We start from the raw sequence: 13875 nt of genomic DNA on the forward strand, positions 1-13875 counted from the left end.
CCCGGGCCAAGCAGGGGCTGCAGCCAAGAGAGGGCGGCCCTTGGTCTCTGCAGCCAGCCCAGGGTGGCACTAGGGGGCGCTGGGCTGTGGGGCGGGGGCTCAGCACGGGGGGCTCTCCCGGGCAGTCAGCGCTGGCCCCAGGGGGGCACGAGGGGGCGCTGTGCTGTGGGGCGGGGGCTCAGCACGGGGGGCTTTCCCCAGCAGTCAGCGCTGGCCCCAGGGCGGCACTAGGGGGCGCTGGGCTGTGGGGCAGGGGCTCAGCAGGGGGGGCTTTCCCCAGCAGTCAGCGCTGGCCCCAAGGCGGCACTAGGGGGCGCTAGTCACGCCCAATGCCCCTTGCCGCCCCCTGCCTCGCGGGGGAGGGGATGCCCATCACACTGCACCAAGCCAGGGGCTGCTCCGCCCGAGGGGCTTTATTGAATCACACGCGGCACACGGGGGTCAGCGGGGTTGGGGTCCCCGCGCGGAGGTGGGAAGCTCTGGGGCAGCGCTCGAGGCAGCAGGGAGCGCGAGAGGCCCAGGCCGGGGGGCACGATTCACCCACTGCCTGCGGGGAGGGGAGGGGAGCGGGGGAGGGGAGGGGCGGGGCCCGGGCTCTGGGGCGGCAGGTGTGGTGCTCCCCGGCCTGAGGGGTCGCTGTGGGGCAGCTCCCCCTCCTCCACGACCGGCTTGGGCCCCTGGCTAGGCCACAGGGCAGCCCTGACCTTCACACTGCCCCCCCACCCGAGGGGCAGGAGCTCTGTGGGGCTGGGCCCCCGACCCACAGAGGGGCTAGAGCGGCCGCGTGGGGGGTTGCTGGGATCGGGGCGCTGTAGGGGGCACGGCTTCGAGGGGAGGGCCCTGGGCTGGAGTCAGCTGGGCTTTAGCCCCCTAGCCCTGGGGGGGGGCTGAGCGAGCCCCCCAGGGCGCCCCCCGGCCCGGCGGCTACGGCTACGGCTACGGCTTCCCCTCCTTCTTCTTGGGGCGGCCGCGGCGCTTGGTCTTGGCTTCAATGATCTGCTGGGACTGGCGCTTGAGCGCCGCCCGAGTCACCACGTCGCCCTCGTCGCCGCTGGCGTCCTCGTCTGGGGGCAGAGACGGGGGGCGGGGGCTGGCGGGGGGCAGAGCGATGCTGCGCCCCCCCCACCCGCCTGGCGCTGCCAGCCGGCCTCGCCCCCCCATCCCCACAGAGCCACCCCACCTCTCCCCCCAGCCCCACTCCCAGCCCCCCACCCTGTCAGCTCCCCTCACCGCCACAGAGCCACCCCACCTCTCCCCAGCCCCACTCCACCTCGCCCCCACCCTGCCAGCTCCCTCACCCCAGAGCCACCCACCACCCCCAGCTCCCCACTCCACCTCGCCCCACCCCATCCTCGCACCCACACCCTGCCAGCTCCTCACCCCACAGAGCCACCCCAGCTCCCCACTGCACCTCGCCCCACCCCATCCCCGCACCCACACCCTGCCAGCTCCCCTCACCCCACAGAGCCACCCCAGCTCTCCCCAGCTCCCACTCCCAGCTCCCCACTCCATCCCTGCCCCCACACCCTGCTCCCAACCTTGCCAGCTCCCCTCACCCCCACAGTGCCACCCCAACTCTCCCCCCAGTTCCCCACTCCACCTCACCCCTGCCCCATCCCCACACCCTGCCAGCTCCCCTCACCCCCACAGTGCCACCCCACCTCTCCCCAGCCCACTCCCAGCCCCCACCCCACCTCATCCCCCAGCCCACGTGCACCTTTGCCTCCTCCAACCTGGAACTGACCCGCCCCCGCCCCACACTCACCGTAGTACATGTCCTGCTTCTGGGCGACGGGCAGCTTCACCCGGACGTTGGCGCTGGGCAGACGCCCCTCCAGGTTCGCGTGGAACTGCAGGAGAGGGCAGCGTGAGCGGGGCCGGGGGGGGCGCCTGGCCCAGCCCGGGGAGGGGAGGCTGGATGGGCCCGGGGGCAGCTCCAGCAAGGTGGGGCTGGCGGGGGTGGGTGGGGGAGGGGAGCCCTGTCCCGAGCTCAGCTCACCTCCTCCTCCGCGATTTTCTGCAGCAGCTCCCTCTGGTCCTGGTCGCTCAGCTCGGCCTGCACCTTGAGCAGCTTCTCCTCCGTCTGCGCCAGCAGCTCCAGCACGTAGTCGCCGGCGGCCTTGTCTGGCGGGGCCCCAGCAAAGCGCCCGCTCTCCTGGGGGGACAACAGGGCCCACAGCAAGGGGGAAACTGAGGCACGAGTGCAGGCAGGGACTAGCCCAAGGTCAGAGGCTATGGCAGTGGCAGAGCTGGGGATAGGACCCAGGAGTCCTGCTCCCCAATCCCACCAGCAGTGCTCATGGCGGCCTGCGACTCACCAACCCCCTCCCCTGCGTTTAGCCCAGGGCGTGGTCAAGGGGCCCCCTGGTGGCGATACCAGGCAGCGCAGGGTCGGTCTGTGTCCGCCAGCCCCTTCCTCCCGCAGCCCGGCCTGGCCCCGGCCGCCTGCAGGGGGCGCTGTGCCGGGGGCGGCGCTGTGCCAGGGGGCCGCCCTCCTGCTCGCTCACCAGCTGGATGTGCTGCACCTTGCTGGCCAGGTGCTCCACGCCCGCCTTCGCCACCAGCAGCACCCGCGTCACCTTGTCCAGCTGCCGCTTGGCCGCGTCGCGCTGCGTCTCCTCCTGGCGCAGGTGAGCTCGCAGCTCCTCCAGCAGGCGCTGGGCCCTGGGCAGGGGGCAGGTGGGCATCAGGGCTGTGGGTACTGCCTACCCCGGGGCAGGGCCGGGCCAGAGAGCTCCTGCCCTTAGCTCCGGCGAACACAGGGGGAGCTCTTGCTCCCAGCCTCCCCCCCTCCGCTCTAACCACTGGTCCCCACTCCCCTCCCAGAGCAGGGGACAGAACCCAGGAGTCCTGCCACCCAGCCCCCCCCACTCTAACCACTGGCCCCCACTCCCCTCCCAGAGCTGGGGACAGAACCCAGGAGTCCTGCCACCCAGCCCCCCCCCACTCTAACCACTGGCCCCCACTCCCCTCCCAGAGCAGGGGACAGAACCCAGGAGTCCTGCCACCCAGCCCCCACTCTAACCACTGGCCCCACTCCTCCCAGAGCTGGGGACAGAACCCAGGAGTCCTGCCACCCAGCCCCACTCTAACCACTGGCCCCCACTCCTCCCAGAGCAGGGGACAGAACCCAGGAGTCCTGCCACCCAGCCCCCCCCTCTAACCACTGGCCCCCACTCCTTCCAGAGCTGGGGACAGAACCCAGGAGTCCTGCCACCCCGCCCCCCCCCACTCTAACCACTGGCCCCTACTCCCCTCTGGCAGCTGAGAACTGACTCCCAAAGAGCCCTTCCCCCCACGTACTGAAGGGCTGGGGGGGGGGCTCCTGCCTCCACACACCAGCGCGGGGGGGGGGGGTTGGCAGCTCACCCCGTCACCCGGGCCTCCCCCGAGTAGGTGAGGCCCTGCAGCTCGGCCTGCAGCGCCTCCTCCTCCTCCCGCAGCCGCACCAGCGCCTCCTCGTTCTGCGTCGTCAGCTGCTCCAGCTGCTGGAAAGTGTCTCCTTGGGCCAGGAACCGTCTCACCACATCCTGCGGAGGGGGGGGGGGGAGTGTTAGAGCCCCCCAGGGCCACGGCCAGGCCCCTTCCAAAACGCAGCCACCTCTGCTGCTCCCCTCACTCCAGGACTCCTGGGTTCTCTCCCCAGCTCTGGGAGGGGAGTGGGGTCTGGTGGGTAGAGCAGGGAGGGGCTGGGAGCCAGGACTCCTGGGTTCTCTCCCCAGCTCTGGGAGGGGAGTGGGGTCTGGTGGGTAGAGCAGGGAGGGGCTGGGAGCCAGGACTCCTGGGTTCTCTCCCCAGCTCTGGGAGGGGAGTGGGGTCTAGTGGCTAGAGCGAGAGTGGGGAGGGCTGTGCTGTCCCACCCCCAAAGAGAATCAGTGTGTGGGGCGAGACAAGGGCACTTCGGGGCCTGGCTGGCAGGGACAGCCAGGGGCCTGGCACCCATGGCCACCCGACTGCTCACTGTCCCCGGCAGGGGGCCGGCGCCCGCGGCTCGTCCCGCTCCGGCTCTGGCCCCCGAGAGAGCTTGGCTGCCAGCCCGCCGTCGCCATGGCAGCGGCTCCGGGTGAGCGGCGTGGGGCGGGCGTGAAGGGGACCTGCCCGCTGGCACCGCCCGGCTTCCCAAGGACCTTGGGAGGTGGCACTGCCCCTCCTCCCCGGAGACAGGGAGCTGGGGGCTGGGGCCCCGCTGGCCACAGGCCCCAGGTCAAAGCCTCCTGGGTTGGGGGGCGATTTCTGAGTGCCCCCCCCCGCTGCCGGGGGGAGCTGGCGCGTGACGGGCGGAGGTTGAATGATGGGCAGGTCATTTGGCTCGTGGGGGCACAGGCTGGAGAAGGTAATGAGACTGGCCAGAGGGCCCCCCCTCGCTACCCCGGATCGGGACCAAGGCCTATGCCGGCGGGGGGGTTAGAGCCAGGACTCCTGGGTTCTGTTCATGGCTCCGGGGGGTAGAGCAGGGGGCTGGGAGCCAGGACTCTGGGAGGGGAGCGTGTCCTAGTGGTTAGAGCCTGCGGTGGTTTCGGCTGGGCAGTGCCGGGGACCAGGGGGGCGCTGACGGGGGCAGAGCCCTCCTCAGCCTCTCACCCTGGAGTTGGTGACGCCGGTGGCCACTTTGATCTTCTCGAAGGTCTCCTCCACCGCTGCCGCCGTGCCCAGCAGCTGCTTGGCGCGGAGGCCGGTGCCCTTGCTGCGCTGGGCGTCGCTCAGCAGCTCCTCCGTCTGCAGGGGCAGGCGCTCCCGCAGGGCCTGGGGAGAGACGCGTCGCTCAGAGCCCCCCGCAGGCAGGCCCAGGCCAGGTCGCGGCCCTCACCAGGGCCTGGGTTCAAATCCCGCCCCGGGCTGCAGCGGCTTGGCTGACACCCTGCCCTCCGCCGGCTTTGTGGGGGAGATGCTGACCGCGCTCCCCCTGCCCCCTACTGGCCGTGCGGGGGGGATGCTGACCGCGCTCCCCCTGCCCCCTGCTGGCCGTGCCGGGGGTGGGGGGATGCTGACCGCGCTCCCCCTGCCGGCCATGCGGGGGGGATGCTGACCGCGCTCCCCCTGCCCCCTACTGGCCGTGCGGGGGGGATGCTGACCGCGCTCCCCCTGCCCCCTGCTGGCCGTGCGGGGGGGGGGAGGGAAGGCTGACCGCGCCCCCCCGGCCCCCTGCTGGCCATGCGGGAATCCCGCTGCCCCTACCTGGCCGTGGCGGGGATGCTGACCGCGCTCCCGCTGCCCCCTGCTGGCCGTGCCGGGGGTGGGGGGTGGGGGGATGCTGACCGCGCGCCCCCTGCCCCCTGCTGGCCGTGCCGGGGGGGGGGATGCTGACCGAGCTCCCCCTGCCCTGGCCGTGCGGGGGAGATGCTGACCGCGCTCCCCCTGCCCCCTGCTGGCCGTGCGGGGGGGGGGGATGCTGACCGCGGTGAGTGGAAGCCCGGATTGCCAACTGCGGCGCCATTCGTGGGACAGGCCTGGATGGTCTCACGTGAACCCCTGTGGGTGGCCCCGGATCCAAGGCAGAAGGTGTCTCCCCCCATCCCCCACTACCTGCAGCTGAGCAGACACACGGGGAGGTGGGGGCTGGCATGATGCACCACTATGGTGGGAGCGGAGTGGGGGCTAGTGGCCAGAGCAGGGGGCTGGGAGCCAGGACACCTGGGTTCTCTCCCAGCTCTGGGAAGCGAGTGGGGGTAACAGTTACGAGCTGGGGTTGCTCTGCTGGGGAGCTACTGCTGTCCAGGGTGGGTGCCATGTACCCCCCCAGCCTTACCCGTCTCTCCGCCCGCTCATTCTGTGCCCTCCTCTCCTCTGCCTGCTTCTTCAGCTCCGTCAGCTTCAGCTCCCGCATGTACCTGTCCTGGTAGATGCTCTCTTCTTGGAGCTGGAGCTGCTCCTGGACGGGGGGGCAGTTAACGCTGGGTCAGCCCCCAGGGAAAAGCCGGGGTGCAGGGCAAAGATCAGTCCAGCACACGCTGCTGGTCACAAGGCCGCGGGTGGGTGCCGGGCGGGAGGGGCCCCCGGGTCCGAGCTGGGACGGAGCGGGTGGGTGCTGGGCGGGACGGGCCCCCGGGTCCGAGCGGACGGAGCGGGTGGGTGCCGGGCGGAGGGGCCCCGGTCCGAGCTGGGACGCAGCGGGTGGGTGTCGGGCGGGACGGGCGCCCGGGTCTGAGCGGGGACGCAGCGGGTGGGTGCCGGGCGGGAGGGGCGCCCGGGTCCGAGCTGGGACGGAGCGGGTGGGTGTCGGGCGGGACGGGCGCCCGGGTCCGAGCTGGGACGGAGCGGGTGGGTGCCGGGCGGGAGGGGCCCCCGGGTCCGAGCTGGACGCAGCGGGTGGGTGCCGGCGGGACGGGCGCCCGGGTCCGAGCCGACGGAGCGGGTGGGTGCCGGTGGGACGGGCCCCCGGGTCCGAGCTGGGACGCAGCGGGTGGGTGCCGGGCGGGACGGGCGCCCGGGTCTGAGCGGGGACGCAGCGGGTGGGTGGGTACCAGCTGCGATAGGCCCATGGGTCTGACCTGGGTACTGGGCTAGAATGACCCACTGGCCTGACCTGCTGCAGGATGGAGGAATCCCCATCTCGATGCCCCAGGGGTCTCATCTGCCCTGGTGGCCCCCATCCCTGCGTTTCCCCCAACCCCTGACGGCCCCCCAATGGTCCATCTCCTGGCAGCTCCCCGCCCACACCCTGATGCCCCCCGTCCCCTGCCCATACCCTGGCAGCATCCCGCGTGGCCTGTGCCTCTGTGTTCATCGCTTGCAGGCCATGGAGCTCATGGTGCAGTCGCAGGATCTCAGCTTCCAGCGCATCCAGCTGGGTCTGGGCTGTCAAGCTCTCCTCCTGGGGGGGGAGACAGTGTCAGCTCCCCCCGCGCCCCCCCCCCCCCCCGATGTGCACCCGCGGGCAGGGACATGCTTGGATTGCAGCCAACCCCAGGGCACCTGGACCCAACCCTGCGGGTCCCCGGGGGGAGGGGGGGGGAGGGGCCCGGCCGGGATCCCACCGCTCCGGATCCACAAGCTGGAGGTGTGTGGGGGGAGCAGGCCCTGACCCCAGAAGCTCAGGGGATGGGGGGGGGATTTCTCTGTCCAGCCCATGCCCGGCGGCCCCCACCTGCATGTGAGCTTTGAGCTGGCGGTACAGGCCGGTGACATGCTCTGCCTCCTCCACCTTCAGCCGGGCTTTCTCCAGCTGGTTCTCCAGCCGGCGCAGGGTCTGGGCGGGGAGACGAACGGCGCTGAATGAGCCGCCCGCACACAGCGGGGCACTGATCCCCGCGGGAGCCAGGCCCAGGGGCTCCCCGGCTTTGGATCAGGCTGTGGGGAGCCCCCCCTTGCCCTCCCCAGGCGGCTGAGGGACCCCATGCCCCTGGAGCGGGCTGAACCGAACCCTCGGACCGGGGCAGGCCGGGAGCGGCGGTGCTGCAAACGACACCGGTTCTTACGGCCCCGGCAGGCAGCAGGGCCAGCCGGCTGGGAGGAGCCGGTGCCCATCCCGGAGCCCAGGGCACCCTCCCGTCACGCCCTCTTGGCCTGCTGCAGGGCAACCCCGGGCGCCAGGGCCGCTTTGATCCCCAAATACCCCCCACACTGTGTTTTAGAAACAGCCGCATCTGCCGTTTCTTTAGCAAACGGAGAAGCCGTGATCTCGCCAGACTCCAGGCAACCTGGGGCAGGGCGGGCAGCTCTCAGCACTGCAGGAGGGGCAGGTTACGCCCCCTCCCTGCTGCCCGGGCTGACTCCCGGTAGCAAATGTCTCGTGCTTGCATGGGGGCCGGGGGGGGTGGCTTCTTTTGTCCCTCCCAGAGGCTCATGGGAAGGAGGCTCTGGTCCGGGATTCCAGAGACGAGGGTTCTAGTCCCAGCTCAGCCACGGCCCCGCTCCGTGCCTCACTTTCCCCACCCATGAAAAAGGCCAGAGATTCTGACCCTGAGAACTGGGGCGGGCCCATGAGAGCAGCGAGGGGCTCTGTCTCCCTCCAGTGGCTGGTCTGTGTCACAGGTTTAGGAGTTTGCTGCAGCCGCCAGGCTCAGACAGGAGAGCTGCCTAACCACTAGGCCACGCTGCCCCCTGGTATCACACGAGAGAAATGGGCAGGGGGGGGGAAGACAAGGGGAGCCCAAGGACACAGTGAGAGGTTAGCGGCCAGCAGGATGGGCGGTGCCCAGCCAACAAAGTGGCCAATGGTTTGCGACTTCCCCGGGCTGATCCGCCTCCCGCACCCAATGGGGCAGCAGCTGGTTCCAGAGCCTCCCCGCCCTCCTTGCCCCCACACTCTGAGCATGAGCCAGGCCAGAGATCCCGTAATACACCTACTATTAGTGCACAGCACCTGGCACAATGGGATCCTGGGCACTATCGTAATACACCTAATAAATCACATTCAGCCCAGAAACGAAACTCCCCCTCCAGCTAAAGCGCTGGGTGCTGAGAGGGTGAGTGCCGCGCTGGGGTCGGTGTGAGCCCCCCCCAGCCCCCACCCGAACCCCCCCCTCACCTTGGCTGCCTCCGCATCCCCTTCCTCCACCGCCTGGGAGCCCCGGGCCTCCTGCACCTTGGAGTCGTACTGCAGCTGCAGCTCCTCCAGCCGCCGCTTCCTCACCTCCACCTGGTGCTTCAGGTCGTTGAGCCGGTTGATCTTCTCGCAGAGCCGGTGGTTGATGACCTCGATGGCGCCCTCGGGAGGAGGGAAAGGGCAAATCGTACAGGGCGGGGTGTTCTCAGCTCCCGCTGAAATCACCCTACCAATTCGTCGCCCTCAACTGGGCTCAGAGCTTCCCACCCATAGCCCCCTGCTATCCCAGCCCTGCCCCCACAGCTCTGCCAGCCCCCCTCACTCCCGACCCACAGCCCCCTGCCATCCCAGCCCTGCCCCCCAGCTCCGCCAGTGCCCCTCAATCCCACCCACAGCCTCCTGCTATCCCAGCCCTGCCCCAACAGCTCTGCCAGCCCCCCTCACTCCCAACCCACAGCCCCTGCTATCCCAGCCCTGCCAGTGCCTGCTATCCCAGCTCTGCCAGTGCCCCTCAATCCCACCCACAGCCCCCTGCTATCCCAGCCCTGCCCCCCAGCTCTGCCAGCCCCCCTCACTCCCGACCCACAGCCCCCTGCCATCCCAGCCCTGTACTCCTCTGCTGATGCCCAATTTCTCTCTTTTTCCCTCCTAGAAACGTGGGCCGGGTGACTGCTGATCCATAGCCTTGACCAGCTGGGCTGGCAGCCTGGCACGAAGGACGGCATAAAGCACCCACATACCTCTCCACTTTTATTTTTCAGCGAGGCCTTTTCGGCAGCCCGGTCCCGGAACACCTCTTTGATGATCTGTGCATCTCCCTGCAGACGAAGAGACAGCGGCCGTCACCCTCAGAGCTCCTCGGGCAACGTCACCCCTCCCAGGTGACTCTTCCAGTCCTGGCACATGGATCTGCAGAACAGAGCTCCCGATTCCTGGACACGTCGCCCTCACTGTCCCTCAGTCCGGTGACAAGCAGACAAGGTGGGTGGCAATGTGGTAGCAGCCTGGCACCACAATCATAGGCCAGGGCTCCATTGTGCTGAGCACTGGACTTTATATTAGATGTATCATGGTAGCACCTAGGCACCCAAGGCATGGGCCAGGACCCCATTGTGCCAGGCGCTGTATGTTATTTATTAGGTGTATTACGGTAGCGTTTAGGAGCCCGTTGTGCCGGGCGCTGTATGTTATTTATTAGGTGTATTACGGTAGCATTTAGGAGCATGGGCGCCGACTTATATGGGCTCCTGGGCTTTATTAGGTGTATTACCGGGGCGCTATGGGCTGCCTGCCGGGAGCCCAGCCCAGAGCCAGCGTGTCTGGCTCCCAGACAGTTGCAGTTGCTGCCATGCCCCCATGACCCCACAGCCCCTCTCCACCCCCCAGCACCTGCTTTTCAGATTTGAACACCTCAAAATTCAGAGTGCTGTTTGTTAGCTTTACTTCATTTCTCCCAAATCAGTTTCCTGCAAGGTGCCAACTGAAGGTGTTGGAGAACAGAGATTAGGTGCCTAATGCCTGGAAAAGAGACAAAGGCCAGAGGAGGGAGTGTCAGTGGTGCGGACTTCTGGGAAGTGCACGGTGAAGGGATGCTGTGATGCTGGAACAACTCGAGCAGACTGTCTACACCTTCCTGGGTCTGAGGTTTATTAGATGACAGGAACACAGTTTAAACAGAGCTTGTTGGTACAGAAAACAGAACCCCTCTGTCAGGTCCATCTTGGGTGTATAATACTGTATATTGAAGCAGGCAAGTGCTGCTTCTGACTTTCCACTTTTAATTGACCTTTGTAATCTTGTGGCACTGACGCGTTGTAGCTTCATTTTATATCGGCTTACAGGGCGGGAGCCGGGGGGCACCACCATTTTGGGCCCCACCAAAAATTATACAAACCTGCCGCCTATGTTTAGGAGCCCGTAGTGCCGGGTACTGTATGTTGTTTATTAGGTGTATTACGGTAGCGTTTAGGAGCCGGTTGTGCCGGGCGCTGTATGTTGTTTATTAGGTGTATTACGGTAGCGTTTAGGAGCCGGTTGTGCCGGGCGCTGTATGTTGTTTATTAGGTGTATTACGGTAGCGTTTAGGAGCCCGTTGTGCCGGGCGCTGTATGTTGTTTATTAGGTGTATTACGGTAGCGTTAAGGAGCGGTTGTGCTGGGCGCTGTATGTTGTTTATTAGGTGTATTACGGTAGCGTTTAGGAGCCCGTTGTGCCAGGTGCTGTACAGGCACAGAGTGCAAAGCCAGTCCCGGCCCCCGAGAGTTTATCTAGGTCACTGGGGGAGGGCTCAGAGAAGAGCGCCGAGACGGATGAAAGGATTAGCCATCCTGCCCGATAGCCGCAGACCCCAGGAGCTCCATCGGGGCTGTTTCACAAAGCGCCGGTGCAGGGGCGGCGGGATCCCGATTTTGAGGTGCCTGCGTGGGGAACAGCAACAGGATCATAGGAGCTCCCCGGGCCAGAGCCAATGGCTGGAAGCTGCAGCTAGCCCGACACAGACTGGAAATAGGTAGCACATTTGTAACCCCATGGGAGCAATTCGCCAGGGGCCGCGGGGGGCTCTTTTTTCTAGCTCTACCCGGAGTTAATTCAGGGCTGTTCTGCGGCCGCCGTTCTCCAGAGCTCGGCCTAGACAATCGCCGTCGTCCCCTGGCCCTGGCGTGAGGGCACTGAGTACGCCAGGAGACGGCCGCTCAGAGAGCCGGGCAGCGAGACGGTGCCGGCCAGCGGGCTCAGCTCACCGGCTGCTAGCTCGCGGGTGGAACACTTTGCTCCAGGAGGCAGATCTCAGGCAGATCCTGCTGAAGCGGATATATGGTTTCCCCTTTTGTCACCCACAGCCTGGTGGGGCGAGAGAAGCAGCCACCAACGCTGCTCTGGAAAATCCTTGACAACAGGTAGGTGGCAGGTGAGCTGAGGCCATGGCCCATCGTGCTGACCAAAGCTGTCGGCTTGCTTCCGCCGCCCCACCTGCCTGCCTGTCGCCACCTGTCGTCTCCTGTCTTATAGTTAGATAGGGAGCTCTCTGGGGCAGGGCTGGTCTCTCTGTTCTGTGTTCGTGCAGCGCCTGGCACAACAGGGTCCTGGGCCACGGCTGGGGCACCTCGTCAATACTGTAATACACCTAATAAATAACGTACAGCGCCTGGCACAACAGGGTCCTGGGCCACGGCTGGGGCACCTCGGCGATACTGTAATACACCTAATAAATAACGTACAGCGCCTGGCACAACGGGGTCCTGGGCCACGGCTGGGGCACCTCGTCAATACTGTAATACACCTAATAAATAACGTACAGCGCCTGGCACAACGGGGTCCTGGGCCACGGCTGGGGCACCTCGTCAATACTGTAATACACCTAATAAATAACGTACAGCGCCTGGCACAACGGGCTCCTGGGCCATGGCTGCGGCCCCTAGGAACAGCTGCAATACACCTAATAACATACAGTACCTGATACACCCTCCACCTTCACACATATTCCCCAGCTTCACACCCCTGTACACTCCCCCACACCCTCAAAATAACCCCCACCCACCCCCACACACTCACATCCCCAAAATAACCCCCACCCACCCCCAGACCCTCATGCTCATCACCCACCCACTCCCCATACTCATGCTCTCATGTCCTCTACCCCACCCCAAAATAACCCCACCCACCCCCATAGACCCTCACACCCACTTATACCCCCCACATACCCCCCACCTGCACACACACACCCGCACGACCCTACGTCTTCCGCACCCGCACACCCTAAGACGCTCTGCCACACTCTCCTAAACCTCCCGCCCGCCCAACCCCACGCAAATCCCTCAACACTGGACCACATCACAAGCTGAAAGAAGCCTCTGAATGGGGGGCTGCTGCTCTCCCGGGCAACCGAAGCACACCCTGAAGGGAGCCGTCGTGCCGCAGGCTCTGAGCGCCCTGCCACCCCCGGGGGCTGCTCACCGCCAGGATGGCCGCCAGCTTCTTGTGCAGCTTTTTGTTCTCCTGCCGCAGCGACTGGATGGACTCCCTGTTCTTCTTGATGGTCCACTGGGAGCTCTCGTAGAAAGCTTTCCGGTCGCCCTCTACCGAGGGTGCAAAACAACCCCAAGCGGGGAGTTACCAACAAGTCCCGGCAGCCGGGCCACTGCCCGTCAGCCCCGCGGCTCTCCCAGGCTAAGCATGGCCCGGCAGGGTGACCAGACAGCAGGTGTGAACAATCGGGATGGGGGTGGGGGGTAATAGGAGCCTATATAAGAAAAAGACCCCAAAACCTGGACTGTCCCTATAAAATCAGGACATCTGGTCACCCAATGAGTTGAGAAGGAAGCACTGATGCAGATGGAGAGTCACACGTGGGGACTTCTCCCCCATCTGAATGCTGACACCCGCCCTGCCCCCCCCCACAGGACAGACACCCCCACCCTCACCCCCCAGTGTGTGCAAGCTGCTGCGGAACAGCTACGTACCTAGGAGCTGTATCTTATTCTGCAGCTCTGAGATCTGCTCGTGGACTGGGGGCTTCACGCCCGCAGGGCTCAGCGTTGCAGGCATGGTGATTGCAGCCCCCTGGCACTAGGGAGGTGCTGGAGAGCAGGGTGGCGAGGCACAGAGGCACGCTAGGGCGGTCAGAGGAGCACCCTGGGCAGGGAGAGGAGCACCCGAGAGCAGATAGGGAGCACCCTAGGGCAGATGGGGGGCACCCTGGGCAGGGAGAGGAGCACCCGAGAGCAGATAGGGAGCACCCTAGGGCAGATGGGGGGCACCCTGGGCAGGGAGAGGGGGCACCCTAGAGCAGATGGAGGACACCCTAGAACAGATGGGGGCACCCTAGAGAAGATGCAGGCACCCTAGGCAGGGAGAGGGGCACCCTAGAGCAGATGGGGGCACCCTGGAGCAGATGGGGGCACCCCAGGGCAGGTGGGGGCACCCTAGGACAGATGGGGGCACCCCAGGGCAGGTGGGGGCACCCTGGAGCAGATGGGGGGCACCCCAGGGCAGGTGGGGGCACCCTGGAGCAGATGGGGGACACCCTAGGACAGATGGGGGCACCCCAGGGCAGATGGGGGCACCCCAGGGCAGGTGGGGGCACCCAGCGGGTGGCTCCACTCCTCTCAGTGCCCCGAGCTTCCCCCGCCCCCCAAGCCCCGCCGGGTCCCGCCCTGCTCCCCTGCAGCCGCCTCTGTGCCCCTCCAAGGCCCTGCTCCCCATTCAACATCCTCCGCCCAGCTCGCCATGGCAACCAACTCTGATACAAAGCCTCCCATTGGCCGCCAGGGCGCGGGTCCGGCGGGGCATGACGGGAAGAAGGTCACCGGGCTCTGACCCGGCCTCTGTGTGGGCGCTAGGTAAGCGGGCTGCCCCATCCGCCGCCATCCAGTGGGGCAGGGGGAGACTGG

General features: G+C 66.8%; 1 protein-coding gene across 1 annotated transcript; it reads right to left on the reverse strand.

Moving 5' to 3' along the window:
- Nucleotides 1–501: 501 nt before the first annotated feature.
- Nucleotides 502–13405, reverse strand: ODAD3 (outer dynein arm docking complex subunit 3). The gene is made up of 13 exons (XM_039514760.1): nt 12946–13405; nt 12440–12561; nt 9226–9303; nt 8468–8647; nt 7085–7186; nt 6686–6811; nt 5747–5869; nt 4582–4743; nt 3370–3530; nt 2508–2664; nt 2000–2155; nt 1766–1850; nt 502–1064 (listed from the first exon to the last, which is right to left on the reverse strand). Exons 1-13 carry the CDS (start codon nt 13028–13030, stop codon nt 937–939), a joined length of 1665 nt encoding a protein of 554 aa, XP_039370694.1. The 5' UTR covers nt 13031–13405; the 3' UTR covers nt 502–936.
- Nucleotides 13406–13875: the final 470 nt, after the last annotated feature.

Source organism: Mauremys reevesii, linkage group 25 (genome assembly GCF_016161935.1).
Source record: "Mauremys reevesii isolate NIE-2019 linkage group 25, ASM1616193v1, whole genome shotgun sequence".
In the NCBI taxonomy this organism is placed as follows: domain Eukaryota; kingdom Metazoa; phylum Chordata; order Testudines; family Geoemydidae; genus Mauremys; species Mauremys reevesii.